The sequence below is a fragment of the Ornithorhynchus anatinus genome, chromosome 1 (genome assembly GCF_004115215.2).
Source record: "Ornithorhynchus anatinus isolate Pmale09 chromosome 1, mOrnAna1.pri.v4, whole genome shotgun sequence".
NCBI classification, from domain to species: Eukaryota; Metazoa; Chordata; class Mammalia; order Monotremata; family Ornithorhynchidae; genus Ornithorhynchus; species Ornithorhynchus anatinus.
The window spans coordinates 148,047,676-148,061,307 of NC_041728.1; the positions used below are offsets into that span (position 1 = coordinate 148,047,676).

The 13,632-nt window shown below is 45.7% G+C and overlaps 1 protein-coding gene across 3 annotated transcripts in view; it reads right to left on the reverse strand.

The window, feature by feature from the left end:
* The window catches only part of MCCC1 (methylcrotonoyl-CoA carboxylase 1), a 57,661-nt gene that overhangs the window by 18,180 nt on the left and 25,849 nt on the right, over nt 1–13,632 (reverse strand). For all 3 annotated transcript variants that reach the window (XM_029067194.1, XM_029067200.1, XM_029067186.2), the window contains 4 exons: nt 12,389–12,572; nt 10,633–10,742; nt 5,492–5,708; nt 1,439–1,525 (listed from right to left, as the gene is read on the reverse strand). In XM_029067194.1, the coding sequence (XP_028923027.1) occupies nt 1,439–1,525; nt 5,492–5,708; nt 10,633–10,742; nt 12,389–12,572 (598 nt within the window). The remainder of the gene's footprint in view (nt 1–1,438; nt 1,526–5,491; nt 5,709–10,632; nt 10,743–12,388; nt 12,573–13,632) is intronic.

Below are 13,632 nucleotides of genomic sequence, written 5' to 3' on the forward strand. Positions count from 1 at the left end.
CGCCACTGTGCTCCAGCCCTTACCAAGAAGGGTAACTGTTGTAGGAGGCAGTTTGGTTTCACTCCTTTATTTCCAAAGGTTTGAAAAATATTGAACCAGCAGGAGACAGATATTTATATGGGCAACTCCAACGTGTGTCCTCCTGGAACTATTCTCTCCACTCCACCTAATTCATTCATATTTATTGAGAATTTACTGTGTGCAGAGCACTGTACCATGAGCTTGGGAGAGTACAAAACAACGCTAAACCAGTCACATTCCTTGCCCAAAATGAGCTCACAGTCTACTGCATGCCCTCCCTCACAGAATCATAAAGACGTTTTCTCTTTTGGATCCAAACACAGGACAGTGTGGAGCTAGCACGGTGCTGTCTAGTAAGTCCGTCAATGGGCAGGGACGGTCTCTATCTGTTGCCGATTTGTACATTCCAAGCGCTTAGTAAAGTGCTCTCCACATAGTAAGTGCTCAGTAAATACTAAGTGAATGGTCACACAGCTATTGTTTTTCAAGTCTTCAGAATCTTGGTTGAGATTGCTAAAAGGTAGATTTATTTGAGGACAATAATGAACTTTACGGACTCTGGAGGTTTTTGGTTTTTTCTGATTCAACCACCTCATCGCCAAAGGAATCTGCTGCTGAACACTATTTTTTTTAATGGTATTTGTGAGCTGCTTACTATATGCCAGTGCTGTAAGATGCAATCAAGTTGTAGACAATCCATATCCCACATGGGGTTCAAGACTTAACCCCCATCTTTCAGATGAGGTAACAGACACAGAGAATTTAAGTGACTTGCTCAAGGTCACACAGCAGACAAGTGAAGTGAGGATTAGAACTCAGGTCCTCTGACTCCTAGGCCCATGTGCTTTCCACTGGGCCCTACTCCTTCTTCTTAAGCTTATGGTGGGCAGGGAACGTGTCTACCGACCCTAAGACATTGTATTCTCCCAAGCGTTTAGTACGGTGCTCTGCATCCAGTAAACACTCAATAAATATGATATATTGATCTTATTCATTTGCAAGAAGCCCTGGAAAATCAATTCGGGAGGGTGTCAAATCAATTTGGACCACTGGAGTTCTTTACCTCTATTTACTTTACACCATGAATATCAGCATCTGCATTTACTGCTCTCTTACTGTGTCCACAACACTAAAATAGGTGCTTGGGAGCAAATAATAAAAGCAGAAGACACAGCCCAAGTCCTCAAGAATTTACCCTCATTTTTCTACCACACAAGGGGCCAAAGTGAAATTAGTAATCATAATGGCTACCTAACTCCTTATAAAGGTCAAACCTTTCTCAAATGCTTCAGACAATATCTAGGAGGGATTGCTGCAGGATAACAAAGCTCACGTGGAACTGTAACAGGCCTTTTGAACATCTTGCTTAATTGAAAATTAAATGATCATGCAGACTTAGCTGCCCCTAAATACTTACTTTCTTTTCCATCCCTGAGAGTCAGGTTTCTGCTATAGGTGACATTTAACCTTCTGCCACTGCTGGATGCAAACGGGGAGAACCGGTCTGGAAAGTGAAAGAAATATGAAAACTTAAGACCTGCTAATAGTTAAAGAATAAGACGTTGGGGAGATAAACACACGGTTGGAAAACGTTTTTTAAAAATAGGAAGTGCAGAACCAAAGATAAACGATCACCTGTACTACCTAAGAGTCACAGCAGAATGTGCTGCACAGTGCTTAGGGGACCCAGATTCGTCATTTCACTATAAACTTGTCTTCTAGACTCTAAGTTCGCTGTGGGCGGGGAGCACGTCCACAAACTCTGTTGAACTATAGTCTCCCAAGCGCTTAGTACAATGCTCTGCACACACTGATTGATTGGAAGCAGGTAACTGTGTCGATTTGGAATTTTAAAGACTTCACTGATGCTCTGGGGTAAATCCAGGAAAACACTGGCACCTGAAAACTCCAATGCTGCTCAGTGAGATGAGCTTGAGTTTAATGCTGGCTCGTTTAGTGAAGACTTCTAGTTACTCTTCTGGCTAAAGAAAGAATGGACTGGCTCAGGGTCTATATTCAGCTTTCTCAACAGAGAGGCCACCCTGTATAGAAGCAGTGTGGCATAATGGATAGAACATGGGCCTGGGAGTCAGGAGATCATGGGTTCCAATCCCGACTCTGCCACTTGTCCACTGAGTGGCCTTGCGCAAGTCACTTCACTTCCTGTGCCTCAGGTAGCTCAACTGAAAAATGGGAATTAAGACTGTGAGCCCCATGTGGGACATGGACTGTGTCCAACCTGATTAGCTGGTATCCACCCCAGAGTTTAGTACAGTGTATGGCACATAGTAAGCACTTAACAAATACCATAAACAAAAAAGGGTACGGATAGACTGAAATGATGGTTATTTTCCTTCTTCTGTCATTATCTCCCGCTGAGCTGAGACTGGATTTCAGGTCTTTAGCCTCAACCAGGCCAACCGGCTCAATAGGAAGTGAGAGAAGAAAATCTACCGGTAGGGGCTACGGAGGAGAGGGGGGAGCGGGGAAGGGGCCCAACCAACCAGATGTGAAAAGATTTCACCTGGTTCTATTCCATCCCCTCCATGTGTCCCGAGAGACCCAAAATTGGCACAGATTTGGGGCATGAACTGTCTCAGGAGCTTCAGCAGGCTTTTTAACCTATCAATAAATAAAGCAATCATATTTATTGAGCATTTACTGGGTGCAAAGCACTGTACTAAGCCCTTTGGAGAGTACAACAATTGGTAGGCTCGTTCCCTGCCAAGAATGAGCTTACAGTCTAGAGGGGGAAACCGACATTAATATAAATAAGTTACGGATATGGACAGAACACCTGCGGGGCTGAGGAAGGGGTAATAGCGTGGCTCAGTGGAAAGAGCCCGGGCTTGGGAGTCAGAGGTCATGGCTTCGAATCCCGGCTCCGCCGCTTGTCAGCTGTGTGACTGTGGGCAAATCACTGAACAATAATAATTATGTTGGTATTTGTTAAGCGCTTACTATGTGCAGAGCACTGTTCTAAGCACTGGGGGAGAGACAGGGTAATCAGGTTGTCCCACTTGAGGCCCACAGTTAATCCCCATTTTACAGGCGAGGTAACTGAGGCACAGAGAAGTGAAGTGACTTGCCCACAGTCACACAGCTGACAAGTGGCAGAAGCAGAATTCAAACCCATGACCTCTGGCTCCCAAGCCCGGGCTCTTTCCACTGAGCCACGCTGCTTCCACTTAACTTCTCTGTGCCTCAGTTACCGCATCTGTAAAATGGGGATTAAGACTGTGAGCCTCATGTGGGACAACCTGATTACCCTGTATCTACCCCAGCGCTTACAACACTGCTCTGCACATAGTAAGCGCTTAACAAATACCAACATTATTATTATTAAAGGGTAGAGATGCAAGTACATCTCATTATTATTATTAAAGGGTGACAGAGAATGGAATGGGAGAAGTGGAAATGAAGATTTAGTCAGGGAAGGCTTCTTGGTGGAGATATGCTTTCAATATGGCTTTGAAGCAGGGGAACAGATCTTCTGTCGGCTATGAAGCGGGAGGGGGTTCCAGGCCAGAGACAGGACGTGGGCGAGAGTTCGGCAGCGAGTTAGAGACTGAGGTACAGCGGGCAGGTTGGCCTTAGAGGAGTGAAGTGTGCGGGCTGGGTTGTAGCAGGAAATGAGGGAGGGAAAGTAGGAGGGAGCGAGGTGATTGCGTATTTTAAACCTGATGAAAAGGAGTTTCTTTTTGACTACGGGGAAGGGGGCAAGAGGAGAAGAGCTGTTTGCCAGGACCTGGAAAAGTCAGGGCCTGAGGGAAAGCCTGGAATGAAGACGGAAAAGAGACTGTCAGGGTCATTCAGGGACTATTTATCCGATCCAAAAGAAGATCTGTCCATTTTCTGCTATACTGCTGGGGGAAGACACCAAAATCTCCGAAAAATCTAATAATAATAACAACAACAACAACAATGTTTTTTGTTAAGAGCTGACTATAGGCCAAGCACTGTTCTGAGTGATGGGGTAGCCCTGCTTAGACTTGGAGGCCCAGGTGGGACTTGATTATCTCGTATCTACTCCAGCGTTTAGTACAGTGACCGGCACATAGTAAACGCTTAACAAATATCACAGTTATTCTTATCATATGCTGCAGTTTCACTTGATGTGCTGTTTTGGGACGTAGTAGAGGAAATAACTGCCCTTTGAGGCAAGAGATGTCCATTAGCAGTGTGGCAAGAACCCGGGCTTGGGAGTCAGAGGTCATGGGTTCGAATCCCAGCTCTGCAACTTGGCAGCTGTGTGACTGTGGGCAAGTCACTTTACTTCTCTGGGCCTCAGTTCCCTCATCTGTAAAATGGGAATTAAGACTGTGAGCCCCATGTGGGACAGGACTGTGTCCAACCTGATTGGTATCTACCCCAGTGCTTAGAACAGTGCTCTGCACATAGTAAGCACTTAACAAGTACCAACATTAGAACATGTTTCATTCATTCATTCAATCATATTTATGGAGTGCTTACTGTGTGCAAAGCACTGTACTAAGTGCTTGAGAAAGTAAGAACCCAGGCTTGGGAGTCAGAGGACTTGGGTTCTAATCCCAGCTCTGTTACTTGTCTGCTGTCTGACCTAGTGCAAGACTGATAAGATAATCAGGTCCCACACGGGGCTCAGAGTCTAAGGAGGAGGGAGAACAGATACTGAGTCCCCCTTTGGCAGATGAGAAAACTGAAGCCAGAGGAGTGAAATTCATTCATTCATTCATTCATTCAATAGTATTTATTGAGCGCTTACTATGTGCAGAGCACTGTACTAAGCGCTTGGAATGTACAAATCGGAAACAGATAGAGACAGCCCCTGCCCTTTGATAGGCTCACAGTCTAATCGGGGGAGACGGACAGACAAGAACAATGGCAATAAACAGAGTCAAGGGGAAGAACATCTCATGAAAACAATGGTAAATAAATAGAATCAGGGTGATGTACATCTCATTAAACAAAATAAATAGGGTGATGAAGATATATACAGTTGAGCGGACGAGTACAGCGCTGAGGGGATGGGACGGGAGAGGGGGAGGAGCAGAGGGAAAGGGGGGAGAAGAGGGTTTAGCTGCGGAGAGGTGAAGGGGGGGTAGAGGGAGCAGAGGGAGAAAGGGGGGAGCTCAGTCTGGGAAGGCCTCTTGGAGGAGGTGAGCTTTAAGTAGGGATTTGAAGAGGGGAAGAGAATTAGATTGTCGGAGGTGAGGAGGGAGGGCGTTCCAGGATCGCGGGAGGACGTGGCCCGGGGGTCGACGGCGGGATGGGCGAGACCGAGGGACGGTGAGGAGGTGGGGGCAGAGGAGCGGAGCGTGCGGGGTGGGCGGTAGAAAGAGAGATGACTTCCCCAAGGTCACGCAGAGTTGGGATTATAACCCAGGTCCTCTGACTCGCAGGCCCAAACTCCTTCCACTAGGCCCTAGCTGCAAAGCATCTGACTTCACAAATATGATGTAAATGAGAGCGGGAGGAATGAAATCCTTACCCTTTGTTTGAACTCTGAAATCATCTGTCATAGCTTTCTCCTTCAGGATGAGGCCCAGAGCTGCCTGACATAAAATATCTCTGGTGGTCGCTGTTTGAGGAGGAAACAGTTCACTGTAGTGTTGTGGGATGAAATCGGTGTGCACATTTCCAGCCTCAAACTCTGGGTGGCCCGACAGGTTAAGTAAGAAATTGATATTGGTGTTCAGTCCTGTGATCTGCCAAGGAAAAGAATTTTAAAAAAGACAAATTATGGTAAAGATTTCTAGAAACTGAATATAAAATGGTGAATTTGAGTCAATCAGTAGTGTTTATTGAGTGCTGAACCCATGGAGAGCGCTGTAATAAGACCTTGGGACAGTACAAAAGCAGCAGCACTGCCTAGTGGATAAAGCCTGGGACCTGGGAGTTAAAAGGATGGATGAAGCCTGGGACCTGGCAGTTAAAAGGACAAGATGAAGACGAAAAGCTTCAGAAACCGAAGCTTACATCAGCAGGTGACTTAAGTGATGGCTTCATATTAGATTCATTCATTCATTCATTCAACAGTATTTACTGAGCGCTGATACTATGTGCAGAGCACTGTACTAAGCTCTTGGAATGTACAAATCGGTAACAGATAGAGACAGTCCCTGCCCTATGACGGGCTTACAGTCTAATCGGGGGAGACAGACGGACAAGAATAGCAATAAATAGGATCAAGGGGATGAACATCTCATTAAAACAACAGCAAATAAATAGAATCAAGGTGATGTACATCTCATTAACAAAATAAATAGGGTAATAATCACAAAATAAACAGGGCAATGACAAAATAAATAGGGTAATGAAGACGATCGACGGATGCTCTCGTATAAAGTAAGGGAACTGGGGGCTCATTTCCACTATCTGGAAGGTGGACTAAAGATATTTTATCGGTGTGAAAGGTTTTGGTTGAGGAAAGCTTTTGAAGGGAGTCTTTATTTGCAGTGTGGCCTAGTAGGGAAGCAGCGTGGCTCAGTGGAAAGAGTCTGGGCCTGGGTTCTAATCCCTGCTCCGCCACTTACCTACTCCTGCTGTGTGTGACATGGGACAAGTCGCTTCACTCCTGTGTGCCTCAGTTCCCTTATCTGCAGAATGGGTATTTCGGTACTTTTTGTAATCCTGCTTAGACTTAGAAGAGTTGCTTGATAAATACTATCAATAATTACTATGTACCAAACAGTGTTCTAAGCACTGGGGCAGATACACCTTAATAATAATAATAATAATCATGTTGGTATTTGTTAAGCGCTTACTATGTGCAGAGCACTGTTCTAAGCGCTGGGGTAGACACAGGGGAATCAGGTTGTCCCACGTGGGGCTCACAGTCTTAATCCCCATTTTACAGATGAGGTCACTGAGGTGCAGAGAAGTTAAGTGACTTGCCCAAGGTCACACAGCAGACATGTGGAGGAGCCAGGATTAGAACCTGGGTCCTTCTGCCTCGCAGGTCGGTGCTCTGTTACTACACAACAGATAGTCACGATCCCTGCCCTCAAGGAGTTTATGATCCAGCGGGGAAGACGGACACTAAAACAAATTAGAGGGAGAGTGAAGCAGAGAACTAAAAAATATGTATTTAAATGGTGGGGGCAGGCCTGTACCCTAGTACTGAGGTGAAGCAGAAGGATTCACTCACTCAATCGTATTTACTGAGCGCTTACTGTGTGCCGAGCACTCTACTAAGCGCTTGGAATGTACAATTCGGCCACAGAGACAATCCCGGCCCAGCAACGGGCTCACATTCTCGAAGTAGTGAAGTAGTAGTTGGCGGGGGAATAGGGAGGGGAGATTAATCCAGGAAGGTCTCCTGGAGGAGATGTGATTTTAGAAGGGCTTTAAAGAAGGGGACAAAAAGATGCGTGTGTGAAGGGGGAATTCCTACTGTGTGCTGGGCACTGTACTAAGCGCTTGACAGGAGCACAGTAAGAATTAGAAGAAATCATTTCTCCCCTCAAAGAGTTTATAATCTATCAGACAATCAGACATCTTCTCCAAGAGGCTTTCTCAGACTAAGCCCCACTTTTCCTCATCTCCCAGTCCCTTCTGCGTCACCCTGACTTGTTCCCTTTGCTCTCCCCACATCCCAGCCCCAAAGCACCTCTGTACGTATCTGTCATTTTATTTATTTGTATTGATGTCTGCCTCCTCCACTCCAGACTGTGAACTCGCTGTGGGCAGGGAATGTCACTGTTTATTGTTGCGTTGTGCTTTCCCAAGTGCTTAGTATTCATGCATTCATTCAATCATATTTATTGAGAGCTTACTGTGTGCAGAGCACTGTACTAATCGTTTGGGAAGTGCAATTCAGCAACAGAGACAATCCCTGCCCACCACGGGCTCACGGTCTAGAAGTGGGGAGACAGACATCAAAACAAGTAAAACGGGCATAACTAGCATCAGTGGAAATAAATGGATTTACAGTTATGTGTATATATGTGAAATATACATATATACACATCCTTAATAAAAATACATAGAATATAATTATACATAGGTACATATATACACAAGTGCTGCGGGGCAGGGAGGGGGGTAGAGCAAAGGGAGCGAGTCAGGGCGATGGGGACGGGAGGGGGAGCAGAGGAAAAGGGGGGCTTAGTCTGGGAGGGCCTCCTGGAGGAGGTGATCTCTCAGTAGGGCTTTGAAGGGGGGAAGTGTGTTAATTTGGCAGATTTGAGGAGGGAGGGCGTTCCAAGCCAGAGGTTGGACGTGGGTCAGGGGCTGATGGCGGGACAGGTGAGAATGAGGCCCACGGAGAAGGTTAGCACCAGAGGAGCGGAGTGTGCGGGCTGGGATGGAGAAGGAGAAAAGGGAGTGAGGCGAGAAGGGGCAAGGTGATAATAATTATGGTATTTATAGTGAGGAGGTTTTGCTCTGCACACTCTGAGCGCTCAATAAATATGACTGAATGAATCAATGTCTACATACATGAATTTATAGATGGGAGGAAGAAGGAAAAGGAGCCAGGTACACGAGTCAGTGCTTAAGTAATATAGTATGGAAGATACGCACCTAAGTGCTGCGTGAGGTCATGAGCACACCAGTGTTTCGGTGGCATAGAAGTGGAAGTTGAGGAATATAAATCAAAGATTACAAATTAAGCCGGGAAGGCCTCCTGAGGGAGATGAGACTTCATTCAATAGTATTTACTGAGCGCTTACTATGTGCAGAGCACTGTACTAAGCGCTTGGAATGAACAAGTCGGCAACAGATAGAGACAGTCCCTGCCCTTTGACGGGCTTACGGTCTAATCGGGGGAGACTTCAGAAGGGCTTTGAAGATGGAGCAAACAGCGATCTGTTACTTACGGTGAGGGAGGCTCAGCTTTCGGGCAGGGGAGAGGGTTCAAACGAAAGGTCGATAGCGGAGGACATGAGAATGAGGCCCGGGAGATTTCAGAGAAAAACACATTCAGACTTGAGTAGAGGCACTGAGTTCCACTCCCAGCTCTGCCACTTGTTCACGGTGTGACCTTAAACTGCTTTTTTTCTTTAAATGGTATTTGTTAAGCACTCACTATGTGTCAAACACTGTTCTAAGCGCTGGGATGGACACAAGTTAATCAGGTCGAATACAGTTCCTATCCCCTATGGGGCTCACAGTAAGTAGGAGGGAGAACAAGTACTGAATCTCCATTCTGCAGCTGAGGAAACTGTGCTTAGTAGTGCTCTGCACACAGTAAGCGCTCAATAAATACGCCTGAATGAATGATGCACAGAGAAGTTAAGTGACCTGCACAAGATCACCAAGCAGGCAGGTGGCGGATCGGGGATCTGAACCCGGATCCTCTGGCTCCCAGGCCGGGGTTTATCCACTGGGCCATGCTGCTTCCACAGCACGCCACTCTGTGCCAGTTTCATCTGTAAAATGGGAATAAAATCCTTCTCTCCCTCCCTCTTAGACCGTGAGTCCCACGTGGGATCGGGCTATGTCTGACCTGCGTATATTTTATCTACCCCAGCACTCAGTTCAGTGCTTGGCATAAAGGAAGCAGTTAAATACCACAATTATTATTATTATTCCAAGGCAAAAAATGGGATGAAGCAAGAAATAAAAATTAATGTGGAAAATTTTTATAATGTGCCTGGAAACACTGACTGAGCACCCACTGTGCAAGTAGAATGAAGTTCCTTAGATGGCTCATGTAGGAAAAATGAGTTGCCTTGCTCCTCAAAACACTCCCAGAATGTAAGGAGAAACTGAGGTACAAAAAAACTCAAGTGGTTTGCTCTTAAGTCAGCGGCGGGACCATGACTGAAATCCTGGTGGCCTTTTAGTCTTAGAACCCCCAAAATAGCACACAGCACCCACCACGCCAACAAATTTGTTTTCGGTGGATAGGGATTGTCACTGCTTGTTGTGGTGTTCTTTCCCAAGCGCTTAGTACGGTGCTCTGCACACAGTAAGCGCTTAATAAATATGATTGAATGAATGAATGGAAGCCAAGTCAATGCAAGACCCATCAGAAAAATCGAGAATTCTTAAAAAATTAAGAGAAACTCCTCCAGGCTGCATGACTCAGTGGAAACAACATGGACCTGGGAACCGGAGGACCCGGGTTTTAATCCTGGACCTGTCATTTGCCTGCCATGTGACCTCGGGCAAGTCATTTAACTTCTCGGTGCCTCAGTCTCGTCAGAAAAATGGGGGTTAAATAGTTGTTCTCCCTCCTCCTCTATCCGCCCCGTGTGGAAGAGAGAGTGTGCTGAATCTGATTATCTTTTATCACCCCACTGGCACACAGTGAGCATTAAGCAAATACCATAATTATTATCAGTAGTAGTACTTTGGATAGAACAGTTTGTACTTCACATATGTGCAACTCTATTTTTAATTGGTAGTGCTTTCTGGTGAATTTCAATGAGATAACTCGAACCATTTTCTCCCAAAATGATACTTCTATTTCTAGAATATTTCTTCTCCAAGCTCTCAAAATATCGATTGCCCAAGTTCCTTCAGTTTCAAAGCCTTACGTGACTCCTTCCAGTACCACCCACTTGTGCAACTTGGGACGGTAATAATTCGGTCCAGCACAGTGACTGGACAAAGGGAAAGGTGCGGTTTCCACATATATTCAGTTGTCCGACTTAGTCGATACCGCGCTACCTCCTCACTCACATTGTACTGGCGAAGGCTGTACCTCAGTTTCCTCAATGCGGCTTGACGGTCCCCAGCCCAGACAACGAGTTTGGCAATCATGGGATCATAGTGTACGGACACTTCATCACCTGTAGTGCAGAAACCAAGGCAAGATTTGAGAGTCCAACACACAGAAAGTACTGTAGTCACCTGAGATGCTCGTACAGAGGATGAAAACTTCTACGTTCGCCTGTCTAACTCAGTAGTGGTTTGTTGTGCAGCCCTATGATCGACTTCTAAATGGACTACCTGACTGTGATGCCAAACGGTGTTTAATTTGGATTATTTTTGTTAATCAACCGATGGCATTTATTGAGTGCTTACTGTGTGTACGGCATTTTACTAAGCACTTGGGAGAATACAATACAATAATAATGATAATAATGATGATGTTGGTATTTGTTAAGCACTTAAGCACTGTTCTAAGCGCTGGGGTAGACACAGGGGAATCAGGTTGTCCCACGTGGGGCTCACAGTCTTAATCCCCATTTTACAGATGAGGTAACTGAGGCACAGAGAAGTTAAGTGACTTGCCCACGGTCACAGAGCTGACAAGTGGCAGAGTTGGGATTCGAACCCATGACCTCTGACTCCAAAGCCTGGGCTCTTTCCACTGAGCCACGAAGAGAATACAAGAGTTGATAGATATGTTCCCTGCCCACAAGGAGTTTACAGTATAAAGGGGAAGACAGACATCAATATAAGTGAATTTGGACTTGTACATAAGTGCTGTGGGGCTGAAGGTGGGGTGAATATCAATTTTACCTAGTTTATCCAATTTTACTCAGTTAAATTTAATCCTTCTTGTCAGATTCTGTGGCCTAGTGGAAAGAGCACAGGTCTGGGAGCCAGAGGGCCTGAGTTTTAATCTCAGCTCCCATCACTTTCCTGCTGTTTACCTTGGGCAAGTCATTTCACTTTTCTGTACCTCATTTTTCTCAACTGTAAAATGGGGATTAAACACCTGTCCTCCCTCCCCTTTAGACCGTGAGCAGCGCTGTGGGACAGAGACTGTGTGTGATCTGATTAGGCCTAAACAGAGTGCTTGGCTCACAGAAAAGTGCTTAACAAATACCACAGTTATTATTATTATCTTCATCATTATTTTGTTAAAGGCAGGCAGCACGGTCCTATGGAAAGAGCCAGAGGAGCTCACGTAGCCCTAGCTCTATCACTGGCATACTCGGTACCACTGGGCAAGTCGCTTAACTTCTCTGTGCCTCAGTTTCCTCATCTGTAAAAGGTGGGTAACAATAGAGAAGCAGCGTGGCTCAGTGGAAAGAGCCCGGACTGGGGAGTCAGAGCTCATAGGTTAGAATCCCGGCTCCGCCGCTTGTCAGCTGTGTGACTTTGGGCAAGTCACTTAACTTCTCTGTGCCTCAGTTACCTCATCTGTAAAATGGGGATTAAAACTGTGAGCCCCAGGTGGGACAACCTGATCTCCTTGTATCCCCCCAGCGCTTAGAACAGCGCTTTGCACATAGTGAGCGCTTAACAAATACCACCATTATTATTAATACTTCCCTCTCCCTACATCACAGGAATGTTATGAGGATAAATAACATAACTGACATGAAAGTTGCACAGGGCCAGAACTTTGCAATTTATAACAAATGAATCAACTCTTCCATCTTTATCAGCAGTAACGCTGGAAGAATGATCAAAGTCTTTAGCTTTTTAACGCACAAAGATGGGGCTTACTACCCAGAGAGTTACAGAAAGGGAAAGAGTTTACCTTGCCTAACTCCAGTTTCTATCCTGACGGAACTGGTTGCCGGCGGTGTAGACAAGTGCACCAGGGGTCCAGCCCCAGGCATGAAGTTATTGTCAGGATCTTCTGCATAGATTCTAGCTTCGAAAGCATGGCCCTTTAATGTAATTTCTTCTTGGCTCAGCGGAATCTTCTCTCCTGCAGCAATCTGAAAAAAAAAAAAAAAATAAGAGTGGTTTTCCTCTTCCAAAAATCCACTTTAGAACAACTGAAGGCAAGGCGATGAGCATGGAGGCACTAAACTCTCATTTTTTCAGTACAGCATTCTCTACAGTACTACCAGAAAAAGCCTGGCATAGTGGATAGAGCACAAGCCGGGGAGTCAGAAGGTCATGGGTTCTAATCCCGACTCCACTGCTTGTCTACTGTGTGACTCTAGGCCAGTCACTTAACTTCTCTGGGCCTCAGTGACCTCATCTGTAAACTGGGGATTGAGACTGTGAGCCCCACGTGGGACAAGGATTGTGTCCAACCCAATTTGCTTGTATCCACCCCAGCGCTTAGCACAGTGCCTGGCACATAGTAAGCCCTTAACAAAAAGCCATCATCATCCCTATTATTATTATTACTACGAACTATTTTACAGCCTTATCTATAAAGCTAAAATGGTCATTTTTGGATAGGGAACTGGCAAAATTGTGAACTAAACCAGGAGTGCAAAAATAATGCTTGCTTCACTTGAAAGAAAAAAAAAAAATCAATCAAATTTATTGAGGGCTTACTGTGCGCAGAGCACCGTTCTGAAGTGTTTGAGAGAGTACAATACAAAAGAGTTGGTACCCACTTCCGCGCCCATAATGACTTTACAGTCTGTGGGGAAAGAGAGATTAATATAAGCAGGGGAAGCAGCGTGGCTCACTGGAAAGAGCCTGGGCTTCGGAGTCGGCGGTCATGGGTTCGACTCCCGGCTCTGCCACTTGTCAGCTGCGTGACTGTGGGCAAGTCACTTAACTTCTCTGTGCCTCAGTTACCTCGTCTGTAAAATGGGGATTAACTGTGACCCTCCCGTGGGACGACCTGATTCCCCTGTATCTACCCCAGCGCTTAGAACAGTGCCCTGCACATAGTAAGCAACATTATTATTAATTATAATAAGTAAATCACGGACACGTACAAAGGTGCCGTGGGGCTGAGGGAGAGGGTGTGAAAAAGGGATCAAATCCACGCGCACGGGTGATGCAGAAGAGAGTGGGAGACAAAGAAATGAG